This window comes from Schistocerca americana, chromosome 8, assembly GCF_021461395.2.
Source record: "Schistocerca americana isolate TAMUIC-IGC-003095 chromosome 8, iqSchAmer2.1, whole genome shotgun sequence".
Classification (NCBI taxonomy): domain Eukaryota; kingdom Metazoa; phylum Arthropoda; class Insecta; order Orthoptera; family Acrididae; genus Schistocerca; species Schistocerca americana.
Window position 1 is genome coordinate 99,256,996 of NC_060126.1, and position 14,999 is coordinate 99,271,994.

Sequence of the window (14,999 nt, forward strand, 5' to 3'; positions counted from 1 at the left end):
AGTTACAGAGGGCGTCTCCCCTGCAGCGTCGTTTATAGATGAACAGTTAGCAAGTTATGCGTCCGATCCGCAACCATCTACCGTTGACAGCTCTACATACACTACTGGCCATTAAAATTGCTACACTAAGAAGAAATGCAGATGATAAACGGGTATTCATTAGACAAATATATTATACTACAACTGACATGTCATTACATTTTCACGCAATTTGGGTGCATAGATCCTGAGAAATCAGTACCCAGAACAACCACCTCTGGCCGTAATAACGGCCTCGATACGCCTGGGCATTGAGTCAAACAGGGATTGGATGGCGCGCACAGCTACACCTGCCCATGCAGCATCAACACGATACCACAGTTCATCAAGAGTAGTGACTGGCGTATTGTGACGAGCCAGTTGCTCGGCCACCATTGACCAGACGTTTTCAGTTGGTGAGAGATCTGCAGAATATGCTGGCCAGGGCAGCAGTCGAACACTTTCTGTATCCAGAAAGTCCCGTACAGGACCTGGAACATGCGGTCGTGCATTATCCTGCTGAAATGTAGGGTTTCGCAGGGATCGAATGAAGGGTAGAGCCACGTTTCGTAACACATGTCAAATGTAACGATGCGAACAAGAGGTGACCGAGACGTGTAACCAATGGCACCCCATACCATCACGCCGGGTGATACGCCAGTATGGCGATGACGAATACGCGCTTCCAATGTGCGTTCACCGCGATGTCGCCAAACACGGATGCGACCATCATGATGCTGTAAACAGAACCTGGATTCATCCGAAAAAATGACGTTTTGCCATTCGTGCAACCAGGTTTGTCGTTGAGTACACCATCGCAGGCCCTTCCTGTCTGTGATGCAGCGTCAAGAGTAACCGCAGCCATGGTCTCCGAGCTGATAGTCCGTCCTGCTGCAAATGTCCTCGAACTGTTCGTGCAGATGGTTGTTGTCTGGCAAACGTCCCCATCTGTTGACTCAGGAATCGAAACGTGGCTGCACGATCCGTTACAGCCATGCGGATAAGATGCCTGTCATCTCGACTGCTAGTGATACGAGGCCGTTGGGATCCAGCACGGCGTTCCCTATTACCCTCCTGAACCCACCGATTCCATATTCTTCTAACAGTCATTGGATCTCGACCAACGCGAGCAGCAATGTCGAGATACGATAAACCGCAATCGCGGTAGGCTACAATCCGACCTTTATCAAAGTCGGAAACGTGATGGTACGCATTTCTCCTCCTTACACGAGGTATCACAGCAACGTTTCACCAGGCAAAGGCGGTCAACTGCTGTTTGTGTATGAGAAATCGGTTGTAAACTCCTCATGTCAGCACGTTGTAGGTGTCACCACCGGCGCCAACCTTGTGTGAATGCTCTGAATAGCTAATCATTTGCATATCACTGCATCTTCTTCCTGTGGGTTAAATTTCGCGTCTGTAGGACTTCATCTTCGTGGTGTAGCAATTTTAATGGGCAGTAGTGTACATACATACACATAAAGACTCTGCACGCATATTGTCAATTGCGAAGTCTCGATTTCAACCACTTGTACTTTATTTTCGACAGTACTGCAGCTATGCAAAACGGTGTATTGGAGCACACTGCTATACTATACCATGCAATTAATGTGCTGTTGTATCTTGTACATAAGAACCATCATTCTCAATCAACCATCATACTCTCTCGCCTATAAGCCCATGGATATTTCGCAGAACCTCTACTACACAGACTGCATGCATTGAGGTAGGATGCATTAAAAATACAGTTTGGTAACGTGGGAAATGTCTAGCAACAGCAGGAGGAAGATGCAAATATCGGCTTAATACTATGTTCCTTAGTCGAATCGCTTTCAAAATACGGTGAATAGGGTCATTTTATTAAGAGCTCACACCGCTGGAGACTTGCACGCGCAGTGTCCGTTTGTCAATACACACCACGCGACCGCCGTCTATATTCAATGTCACGGTATTTGTCCGGAAGACCACTTCATTCGGAAGCAATACTGTATCTCGGTTTATAAAGCGTGTATAGTTTTTAACATGGATATTTTTAGCGATACTTGTGTGCGGCAGACCGCTTTTTATGCAGGGCGTCAATATCACAGCCGCTGCGATCACATTTTTAATAGCTGGTGTCTTAAAAGACGATTATGACTCTCTTACTGAAACGTACTGATACCTCTCGCAAGAAAAAACATATGGAGCATGTCCGTCCATCCCAGAATTTTCGCTGTTTTGTTTGGTACCATCAGCATTCAGTTACTGGCGAAGTATTATACCTAATAAGGAATGTGTGATGGTTTCCCTGTGATCAGTAGACTTATAAAGTATGTTATGGCATGTAAAGTTACTGTGGTCACTGTTCCAAGATGTGCAGAGGAAATGAATATGCTAGGTAGTAAGGGAGGTATGAATCTGATGTGGAAAACAGCGATTTCAACGTACCGGTAGCTGTAAGGGGTATGAGAGATTTTATGAGGAAAATTATGACCAGTCGTAAGAAGGATACAGATATTCATTTTTCCAGAGCCACAGCTGTCAAGAAGAGGTATTTCCGATACTTCGCTCATCGTTGAATGTCATCAGAATGGGGCTGCAATCGTAAAATTCAATTTTCCTTGCAGTGATAAATATGTGGCTGGTTTCCTAGGACGACACGGTTTGGCGCGCGTTGCGCGTGGCGAAGGTAGCCAGTGACCGCAACGAACTACAGAATCGATTTTTATGCAATTATAACCCAGATGGATTAATTGGAATTTCAGCCACAATCATGGTAATTTTGGGCATGATAATGCTAGGTGACAAGATTCAGGTCCATGAATTATTGTTGAAGACTGATCAGCTGATCGCAGGAATGACCTGTGCGCTTAATTTCTGCCTCTATGGTAGTAAAAATTACCGTTGGCAGACGATTCTGTAGCGGCAAATAGATACAAGAAGGGATTAAGCAAGTGAACATCTTAAATTTTTGAGGTGTGAGGGAAATATTGTAACATGAAAATAAAGATGCGGTCAAGTCAGAAGTACATCTAGTTCTTGCAGTTGTCATAAATGGTATTGTTCTGTCCAGATTCTTAACATCGGGACATACTCAACCTAAGTGTCCAATATAAATTTGATGATATTAAACATAATAATGTCTTTTTCCTAATACCAATCAATTTTGTTGTGAAATTATTTGTGTAAAAGTAAGAAATAAAATAAATTAGACAAATATTTGACACACCTGATTTGCTGTACATGGTTTTGAGCTTCATGCAGATGCATTTAAAATGTTTCTCTAACTTATTTTATTTCTTGCTTTTAGACAAACCATTTCGCAAAAATCTGATAAATTTTTTTTATTTTGAGGTCTTATTCAGAAAACGTGTTCTCACTTACAACTCATTTCCTACCGTCACGCCGGCCGCGGTGGTCTCACGGTTCTAGGCGCGCAGTCCGGAACCGTGCGACTACTACGGTCGCAGGTTCGAATCCTGCCTCGGGCATGGATGTGTGTGATGTCTTTAGGTTAGTTAGGTTTAAGTAGTTCTAAGTTCTAGGGGACTGATGACCACAGCTGTTAAGTCCCATAGTGCTCAGAGCCATTTGAACCATTTGAACCTACCGTCACTGTTCATGAAATGCCCTAAATTTAGAACTTGAAAGGAAGCCATTTTAAAAATCGATTCTCTCATCAATTCAACTTGCTGCAAGAAAATTAGCTAGGCTTAAAGGAATGAAATTCTTGAAACTTGATTTAAATAGCAGCTATCGCTTTCACAGAATTACATAATTTGCTGCTAAACTAGATTCCATGCTGGTGAATTTGACATCTGATTTGTGAATTTCTCAGTCTTCGTTTAACTATGAAATTTTTTTCAAAAATTCACTGGGTAATTGTCCCTCAAATCACTAATTAATTTTTTTTAAACTATCTCGAATGACTTAAAACAATTAAATATTGTTTTCCAAAACTAAACTTCACACTGGTCAATTTGATGCCTTCTTTCTCCATTTCCCAATCTTTGATTGGCTATGAAAAGCCTTGTTTTCACTCCGCTGGAACATTTGACCAAGAATTTTCCTTACAGAATGTATGCCCTTTGGAAGCTTGCAGACAGCACGTGGTTCCGTGTGACAGCAAAACAGTAAACATAAACAACTTGAAAACTAGCTTTATTAGAGATACATGCAGTACAACAGCTACAAACAACGCGTTAGAATGGGCGCCACGAGCCGGCACCTCCTACTGCGGGAAGATCTCGTCGAGCGGGACCTTCTGGAAGACCTTGCGGGCGAAGTCCAGGAAGAGCAGCCCGAAGCTCTCCTGGAAGGTTGGCCTGAGCGCCGCCCAGAACTCACTCCAGTTCTCGTTCAGCAGCCGGTTGAAGTTGGGTCCTTGTCAAAAAAAGAAAAAAAGGCGTCGTTATTTGTTTGAGAAATATTTGACTAACTCTGTTACAATTTGTAGGCAAAATGAAGAGCGAGCAGGCGATTTCCCATTCTCTCTACCCAAGAACATCACAATGAGCACGTATGGGCTGTTTTCCAATGTTATACCGTTGCTTCCACAACACATCTTTTAAATAAGCGGCAATGCAGTGCTCAGACACAGTAACTTCATTTGTTGACAATACATGGAAACATAAATTAGTAACTAATTTCCCTAAGACAAGCAAGGTGCATCAACAGAATCTACGTAAACCACTGAATAGTACCCTGCAGTGGTATGGTAGCGGAAGTGTTCTTACAGGAAGGGCAAATTCCCCTTCCACAAGCTCTTCAGTTTACAGACAGACTACAAAAAAAATGGCTCTGAGCACTATGGGACTTAACATCTGTGGTCATCAGTCCCCTAGAACTTAGAACTACTTAAACCTAACTAACCTAAGGACATCACACACATCCATGCCCGAGGCAGGATTCGAACCTGCGACCGTAGCGGTCGCGCGGTTCCAGACTGAAGCGCCTAGAACCTCTCGGCCACACTGGCCGGCGACAGACTAAAGTCTAGTAATTTCTTTTTTGCTGCTACTTGATGTAACTGCTTTGAAAAGTTAAGTGACGTTAGTAATAAGACTCAGTTAGCGGCATTACGGGTATGCACTAGTGGTAGGCATCATAATTTCTTGGTGGCTCGCCACTGACACACGCCTCTATAAATAGGGTAGCCAAAGTTCGTACATTGTTTTGCATAATGGTAATCTGACGCACTATCTTTCGTATCTTGGATCAGGATGTCGTTTTATTTCGTATTTTTCATTACCGCATAGTTTCAGGTGTATCGCTATTTACAAGTGTCCCAAAAACAGAGAAGACGTAACATCGTTAAAACACAAATATGAATCAGTAATTAATGTCCAGGAGAGAGAATAAAAAGATCAAATAAAATAAAAAGTAAAACGAGAACGTACAAGTTATTACTTGTCATATGTACATATTTACATTGCAGTCAGAACTTTCATTGGATATACATTATTAAAATACAGTTGGATGGCGTGCTATGAACTGCCCAGTTAGGTGAGAGCCAGGACGCAGGGAGACGAGCTGGCCCTGGATCAAGTCCGCCTCATGGAATAGGGACGAGGGCTGGTGAGCTGGCCAGCCTTGATATGGATTTCAGGCGGTTTATCATATCCGACTAGGTAAATACAGGTCTAGTACCAACACCCCACTTCAGACACATGCGACAAAAACCCTTGGAAGACACTGTCACACTCGATCATGCTGCATCATAGATCGATACCGCCTCTAGCAGCCTGCAGACACCGATAGGGATCGTGCGGGGACCCGGCGGATCCAATGATGCGCGCCCACTGCCACCGCGATACATCGTGGCCGGCTGCAGCTACGCGGCCCAGTCTCAGTCGCAGTGTTCGACGGCCTCCAGTGTTCAGTCTTAGCCATCGACAGTTTGCTCGTACATTAGTGGCGGGAGTCTCCCACTGCATGACACTCTAAAGTTTGCTTCTTTTAATAGCTGGACTTTATTGCTGTTTGTGCTTTTATAAAGTTTCTTCGCGATGCTTGGAGAAAGCTAAAAGTTATGTAAAACTTCTGTTTAGTGTATTTACACATTCGCTAATCATTTCCGCTCCTGTCCAGCTTCCCTATAACGACAGCTGCTGCACCACTGTTTAGCCCACCTCTCCTTACTATTGTGTACCAAGTAGTTCACAACAGAATATCAGATCTTCTCTAGAGCTGGACAAGTTGGCTGTACGAATTTCTTCCTGGGGGAGGGAGGGGGGGGGGAGGTGTCGACAGGAAGGCAATACGATTACAACATTTAAAATTGCAGATCTCGGGAAAAGGTAACAAGCAAAAAAGAAGAAGAAGTTGGTGTGGTCTTCATACAGTAGGAGATAATAGCAAATGATAAAATAGTTTACTACACTACTAGACCTTTCAATAAGAAAAATGACACCAAGTGTTTCTCGGACAGTTGTGACGGCCACTTGTTAGTGCAAGAATGTGCAAGGGCTAGCTACAGCCAGCATGTGTGGCCGTGCGGTACTAGGCGCTTCAGTCTGGAACCGCGTGACTGCTACGGTCGCAGGTTCGAATCCTGCCTCGGGCATGGATGTGTGTGATGTCCTTAGGTTAGTTAGGTTTAAGTAGTTCTAAGTTCTAGGGGACTGATGACCACAGATGTTAAGTCCCATAGTGCTCAGAGCCATTTGAACCATTTGGCTAGCTACAGCGATCCCTCATCGCCAGCTGGTCAGAGATAAACTCAAGTGGCGGGACCGGCTCTGGCTGACGTACAGATATAGCTATTCTTTGTTCATCTACGAAAGCGACATAGAATATGTATTAATTACAGGAAAATAAATAAGGAGTAGTATTACTTTCTTCTGTGTGCAGCGCTCAGAGGAACATCATTTTTACATTTTCCTTTATCAAGGAAGAGTAACTGATAGCGTTGTATTTACAGTAGAAGTGAAAAGTATTAACATACTACAATATTTTAAGGCCCCGGGAATAGACGAACATTCCGTTAGAACTACTGATAGCCTTGAGAGAGCCAGGCCTAACAAAACTCTACCATCTCGTGAGCAAGATGTATGAGACAGGCGAAACGCCCTCAGACTTCAAGACGAATATAATTATTCCAATCCCAAAGAAAGCAGGTGTTGACAGATGTGAAAATTACCGAACTATCAGTTCAATAAGTCGCTGTTGCAAAATACTAACACGAATTCCTTACAGACGAATGGAAAAACTGGTAGAAGCCGACCTCAGGGAAGATCAGTTTGGATTCCGTAGAAATGTTGGAACACGTGAGGCGATACTAACCCTACGACTTATCTTAGAAGATAGATTAAGGAAGGCAAACCCACATTTCTAGCATTTGTAGACTTAAAGAAAGCTTTTGACAATGTTGATTGGAATACTCTCTTTCAAATTCTGAAGATGGCAGGGGTAAAATACAGGGAGCGAAAGGCTATTTACAATTTGTACAGAAACCAGATGGCAGTTATAAGAGTTGAGGGGCATGAAAGGGAAGCAGTGGTTGGGAAGGGAGTGAGACAGGGTTGTAGTCTATCCCCGATGTTATTCAATCTGTATATTGAGCAAGCAGTAAAGGAAACAAAAGAAAAATTCGGAGTAGGAATTAAAATCCATGGAGAAGAAATAAAAACTTTGAGGTTCGCCGATGACATTGTAATTCTGTCAGAGACAGCAAAGGACTTGGAAGAGAAGTTGAACGAAATGGACAGTGTCTTGAAAGGAGGGTATAAGATGAACATCAACAAAAGCAAAGCGAGGATAATGGAATGTAGTCGAATTAAGTCGGGTGATGCTGAGAGATTTAGATTAGGAAAAGAGACACTTAAAGTAGTAAAGGAGTTTTGCTATTTGGGTAGCAAAATAACTGATGGTGGTCGAAGTAGAGAGGATATAATATGTAGACTGGCAATGGCAGGGAAAGCGTTTCTGAAGAAGAGAAATTTGTTAACATCGAGTATAGATTTAAATGTCAGGAAGTCGTTTCCGAAAGTATTTTTCTGAAGTGTAGCCATGTATGGAAGTGAAACATGGACGACAAATAGTTTGGACAAGAAGAGAATAGAAGCTTTAGAAATGTGGTGCTACAGAACAATGCTGAAGATTAGATGGGTAGATCACATAACTAATGAGGAGATACTGAATAGAATTGGGGAGAAGAAAAATTTGTGGCACAATTTGAAGAAGGGATCGGTTGGCAGGACATATTCTGAGGCATCAAGGGATCGCTAATTTAGTATTGGAGTGCAGCGTGGAGGGTAAAAATCGTAGAGGGAGACCAAGAGATGAATACACTAAACAGATTCAGAAGGATGTAGGATGCAGTAGGTACCGTGAGATTAAGAAGCTTGCACAGGATTGAGTAGCATGGAGAGTTGCATCGAACCAGTCTCTGGACTGAAGATCACAACAACAGCAATATGTTGCTGTAATATTTTAAATGTTTTATTGTAACTGAATGTGCTCATTTAACATGTTATACGAGAGGTCAGTAAATTTTTTTCATTGAGGGGCGGGTGACTGACAAAATGGTGAGCGTGGGGCACATCATCTTTCTGTGCAGTATATAGACACAGCAATTTAAAATGGAACATATTTAATTTAAAGCACATAGGAGGCTGGGGGGGGGGGGGCCTCCACACGTCTGTAGATCTCCTCGTATTCTAAACATAATATTTAAATTTAAACTGTCTCTCTCGCCGACCGGTGTGGCCGTGCGGTTAAAGGCGCTTCAGTCTGGAACCGCGTGACCGCTACGGTCGCAGGTTCGAATCCTGCCTCGGGCATGGATGTGTGTGATGTCCTTAGGTTAGGTAGATTTAAGTAGTTCTAAGTTCTAGGGGACTGATGACCACAGATGTTAAGTCCCATAGTGCTCAGAGCCATTTGAACCATTTAAACTGTCTCGCTTTCCCTACGTTTTCCCATACTTATTCAAGTACTGTCGGAGGACCGTATGAACTGACGTCGCCGCCTAATGTGGCCGGCGGAATGTAATTTGGTGACAGCCGTGTTCTATCAAGCAATTACCACTTTATTCTAATTTCTGTCGTATCAGTTAGGGTAATATTTTTATTTTATAAGCAATAGTTCAGTTATACACTTATTTTAACCATGTCACTTCTAGTGTTTATTTGAGACACCAGAAAATGTGTAAACAGGCGAATCTTTGCAGTAGTGAGGAATACGTAATGAAATGGTATTCTGACTCAAGCTACGACAACCAGTCTCTCACAGAAGTTCTGCTCGCTGTGGACACAGTCACAATTAATTCAAACCGAACGTAGTGCCATTGTTGCAAGAAATACTTGAAACTAAAAGTCGGCGACGAGCAGAGATTCACAACGCATAATTCACTGAGGAAACTACACAGATACTACGTCAGCATTGCAGTACTTCAGCTGTGAAGCCGGCTCACACTATTCCAAATAATCACCAGGTGCACAGTTTGGAAAACAGAAGATCCTGCAGACTGCAACAGCAGACTCAACAACTGCACCGCCCAGTAGCAGGTACCAGGATAGCCTGTTTATACATTCTAACGCCGCTCCTAGTTGGGCACTTTCCGTCATCCACAAAAAGTTCTCCATTAAGTAATTGAAGTCATTACTTCATTAGGCTTGAGTATTAAGGTATACTCTCTAAAATGTCTTTTATCCGTGTGATGCAACACAGATTTTCCAACTTTCTGTTTAACCTAGATAAAGACGAATAAAGTAAGAAATGTATCTGAGGTACATACATTCCATATTCTGGACAGTAAATTAATGGTAAATATGTCGGAAGACAGCCAGTTTCTACATTGTAGATGGTTGGCGGCAAGCAGCATGAAGTTCGTTCGGTTAAGGCCATCATTTTGAGAAGATCTTCCGCTAGTTCTTAGACTGTGCTGGAGCATCTAGGATATAGATTCACTACAGTATCGTAATCATGGAATTGAGTGCTATTACTGTGAGTGACATCGATCCCAATAATCAACCCACGACAAGAGCTGGAGGGATAGACTGTTTAAAGGGAGAGTGCTGCCAATACCGGACTTCACTGCAGAAGCCAGCAACAGGTGATCTCGGGGTCTGCCGGCCGAAGTGACCGAGCGGTTCTAGGCGCTTCAGTCTGGAACCGAGCGACCGCTACGGTCGCAGGTTCGAATCCTGCCCCGGGCATGGATGTGTGTGATGTCCTTAGGTTAGTTAGGTTTAAGTAGTTCTAAGTTCTAAGGGCCTGATAACCTCAGATGCTAAGTCCCATAGTGATCAGAGCCATTTTTGATCTCGGGGTCTACTTCCCTGTTTAACACTCAGGCGCCTTCGAGGAGAAGATAAGCCATTACACGTCTACCGACACCACGTACATAGGAGGTGGGTCATCAAGACTCATCGTACAATTCGGAATGGGACGGAGTACACTCCGCAGCCGGCACGAGAACCACTCAACCACTCTACCACTGGGCAGCCGCCGCGCCGCCAGGGTCGCTGACATCGCCTCGTGGGCGTTCAAACGCTGAGCTGACTCGATGGACGTCACCTAGAATCCAACAAGCAGCTTTCTTAGCAATACCCGAGGCTGGTGTAGAAGAACGACAACTAGGTAACACTGAGAATAAATAACTGAACTATAACAATGTTTTAAGGACGTCGTTGGCGTTCCGGAGGTTCCGAGCACATATCCTGACTTCATGCAGAGGCAGAGACATTTCCGCTCGGCTCTCTGTTCCTTGACAGGATGGCGGGAGCGGCGGGGGGCGGGGGGGGGGGGGGGCAGGGAGAAACTGCAAACGCGCCACGTTTAAATGACAATGCAGTCGCTCTGCATACGACTGAGTCTTATATCTCATATTTCTCAGCAATGTGTATCGGAAATAAAACAAACCTTGAGAATTATGTAATTATTTTTGGCTCTCTGAAGACATAATTTTTGTCTGGTACAACAGGCGGCATAAGGATAGACGCAGACAATTTCACAGATTTCGCACTCAAGTTGCCACTTAATGGTGAGTTATTTAGATTCATAATCGAATAAAGGTATTGCACACAAATATGTGGATAAAAACGTTGCACAACTTTTCGAGCCTCACTGTGGGGACGTGGAAACTCTAGCTGAAGAAAGCAGTGTAGACGTCCTGCACAATTTTAACGTAAACGGATTTGTCATTAAAACGGGAATTACGTTACATCTTAATAAATTACAATGAGATGACAAAAATCATGGCATAGCGATATCACATATACAGATAGCGGTAGTGCACGGGGAATAAAAGACCAGTGCATTGGCGGAGCTGTCACTTGTGCTCAGATGATTCATGTAGAAAAGTTTCGGGCATGATTATGGCCGCACGATGGGAATCAACAAACTTTGAACGCGGAATGGTAGTTGCAGCTAAACGAGTGCGACATTTCATCTCGAATTTTATATTCCGATATACACAGAGTCAAGAGTGTGCCGAGAATATCACATTTCAGGCATTACCACTCATCAACGACAACGCAATGACCGACAGCCTTTACTTAAGGGCCGAGAGCAGCAGCGTTTGCATAGAGTTGTCAGTGCTAACTGACAAGCAGCACTACGTGAAATAACCGCCGAAAAGAGTGTAGGACGCACAACGAACGCAACCGTTAAGACAGTGGGGCGAAATGTATCGTTTATGTGTTACGGCAGCAAGTGCCTTTGCTAACAGCACAACATCGGCTGTAGTGCCTCCCCTGGGCTCGTGACCATATCGGTTGGACCCTAGTGACTGGCAAACCGTGGCCTGCTCAGATGAGTCGCGATTTCAGTCGGTAAGAGCCGAGGCTGTGGCTCCAGTGTGGCACAGGCACCATGAAGTCAGGGACTCAAGTCATCGACAAGGCTGTGTGCGAGCTGGGGGTGGCTCCTTAATGGTCTGGGCTGTGCTCACGTGGAGTGGGTTGTGTAAGCGATCATTGATTGGATATGGTTATGTTCGGCTACTTGAGCACCATGTGCAGCTATTCATGGACTTCATGTACTCAAAGATGGAACTTTTATGGATGACAATGTGGCATGTCAACGGGCGAAAATTGTTCGCAATTGATTTGAAGAACATTCTGGACAAATCGAATGAATTATTTGGACACCTAGATCGCCCGACATGATTCCCATCGAACAATTATGGGACGTAATCAGCAGGTCAGTTCGTACACAAAGTCCTGCACCGGCAACACTTCCGTAGTTATGGACGGCTATAGAGACAGCGTGGCTCAATATTTCTGCAGGGGACCTCCAACGACTTGTTCAGTCCATGCCACGCCACGTCTGCTGCGCTACGCCGGGCAAAAGCAGGCCCGACACGATATTACGAGGTACCCCATCGCTTTTGTGACCTCAGTGTACATGTGGACGTACACAGGGGTGCTTTCAGCTAAAAATACAAACGGTTTCCAAAAGAGCTAAAAAAAGATGTAAGACTAACAGCGTCGTCAAAACGTTTAGGAAACTGTCCTTGTAATTCTAAAAACCTCCCATTTTCTTTAACAACAGTGAGCTTACGACTATGTTTATTTTTAAATGCACTCCCATCAGAGCAAAAAGAAGCTGTTTCTCACCTTGTAATGTCCTATTGTGGCCAGTGTGCAGTCAAGTCCACTTAAAACGCGAGGTCTGAAAACTTTTACGGATGATTCGTGTACTCCACTTTTCTTGATTAATTCAACAATAGCGGATTTTAAATCGAGAAATCATTCCCCTTGACCTAACCAACGCATACTCTTCCTTCACCTTCATCAGAAACTGATGCACCTGATTGTGGAATAATGTGGGTGATTTCAGAATTTTTACTATTCATACCGCCAATTTTCTCGTGTACTCCATGCCTGCAATTTAAGAACAAAGCGCTTTTTGATGTAATGAATAATGAATCCCGTCTATGGATTGCAATCTTTTGCTCTTTCATTGTCACCGAAATCTTTAAGTTCTTTCTGTATGATTTATAACATTGTCTCATAGCAAATTCGTAGTACTCGTCGCTTATGCGACTGCATAACAGATACTGAGAATTCTGACCCCCCGCCCCCCTCTTCCGTCATTCACATTCATTTTTAAAGGCTTGTGACGATAGATCGCCTCTTTGTGTGCAAATACCCACTGAATCTGTGAATGTCCTTCATAGCACGAAGACATAGCGAAGGATAAACAGCGCTGACACTACGATTATTCCGAACTAAAGAGAGTTGTGACGATCGAAAACTGCGACACGGCAATACTAAATGAAACGTCGCGCTGCACAGAGTACTGGCGGGAAGGAACAAGCAAAATGGAGACAGGGTGGGCCGTGACCCGCATGCGGCCCGCATACCACGCCAACGCGAAGTTTGGCTCGCTGTGGCCGGCTCTTTTCTAGAATGCTCGGAAATGATGTACATTGCTCCAGAAGGTTTGAAACTGTTCCAGAATGGTATAGAATCATCCAAAGGTTAGAGAATATTCTAGGACGTTCTGTAATTTTGTAGAATGGTCGAGACTGTTCTAGAATGTTACAGAATATTCTACAATGTTCTCGAATTTTGCATTATCCTGTTATAGGGAGGAAAATGTCCCCAGTCAGAAGGGTATACGTAGGTGGTGTTTAGACGCATGCCTTACTGTCCTTCACCGAGCAAGATGGGGCACATTGGACTCGCATTCGGGAGGCCGACAGTTAAAACCCGGGTCCTGATATTGGCTTTCCGTGATTTTCCTAAATCGCTTCAGGCAAATACCGAGATGGTTGCTTTGAAACGACGCGGCCGACTTCGTTCTTGGGACCGACGACATCGCTATTCTGTCCCCTCCCCCAGATCAACCAACCAACCATTACACTTCTTGATATTTATTAGAGCGAGCAACAGAAAACTGATACACATTGAAATAAATTTAAGTGACGGTGAATTGCTGAAAGTAGTGTGGAATTTTAGTGTGTTAAGTAATATTAACATTTAATAGGATAAAGAAACTTAAAAGACGTGGAGATATTGCCTGAGGTGAACTTAAAAGAAGTAGATAGAGAGAACAGCGAAGCACTGAAACATATGAGGAGCGAGAAGCATGTGCAGTTTCGCAACGGAGGAGAATGAGTAGACTGAAAGAAAACAACAGAAAAACAACGCCATGAAAGAAGAGAAGAGACTGAGTGAGACGCTCACCAACTAGACGTAGACAACTGTTGAAGAAACAACATTACTAAATTAAGTAGATTCAATTAAGCGAAGTACACCAAATGCTTTTGTAGCAGGCGCCTGAATAAAACATTAGTGAACGAGAAGCGCAAGCCAGAAGAAGTTGAAATTACAGTCTGGCGGGTGAAGCCTTCCATTTTGATCCTATTGCATCCAAGAGGCACCGTGGTACAGCCATGTCACTGGCTTGTCTACTCATCAGAAGTTAACAGCGGAATCACATTAACGGCCGCCTCACGGATGGCTTTACAACGCCAGTCACGTGCACGGAGCAAGGGTGTGACAGTAGCCTTCCGCTCACCTGGTGATAAGAGGCCCGCATAGCCCAACGACAGTGAGCTACGCTCGAGCTGCCTTAGAGTTTTCTACGAGTTGTATAAGAGTGGCTCTGAGCGCTCTACAGTGGTCTACAAGTGTTTACACCCTGGATAAAGAGGTGCAAGCCAGTGTCCCTCGAATGGACTTACGATCACGGACGTATGCACCACCTTGTTCACGACTTTATGTCTGAGAGGTCATTAGAGAACTTATGTATTTTGTGTTGGCACTCTTCAAGAGTTAGAACTGTATTTACTCTACCTGTAATAAATGCGGCAACTCATTCAGTAGCTGCGTAGCCACGTTGATAAACTGGGAGTAAAGCCTAGAATGCAATATGGCGCCTGTAACGATGCTCAAATGAGGTCCCAGTAAAGAATACAACAAGAAGAACGACGTTGTATTTGGCAAAATAGATCATGTGCGTCAGGCCTGCAGTGCCAAGTACTTCATTAGAGAAACACATGGAATGTCCTGCATAGGTGAAAAAATTCGATTAGCGTCACTGAAACT

The 14,999-nt window shown here is 43.9% G+C and overlaps 1 protein-coding gene across 1 annotated transcript in view; it reads right to left on the bottom strand.

The window, feature by feature from the left end:
• Nucleotides 1-4,137: 4,137 nt before the first annotated feature.
• Nucleotides 4,138-14,999, bottom strand: part of LOC124545202 (protein takeout-like) — a 70,333-nt gene continuing 59,471 nt past the window's right edge. The window contains exon 6 of the mRNA XM_047124069.1: nucleotides 4,138-4,380. Within this exon, the coding sequence (XP_046980025.1) occupies nucleotides 4,229-4,380 (152 nt within the window). The 3' untranslated portion in view covers nucleotides 4,138-4,228. The remainder of the gene's footprint in view (nucleotides 4,381-14,999) is intronic.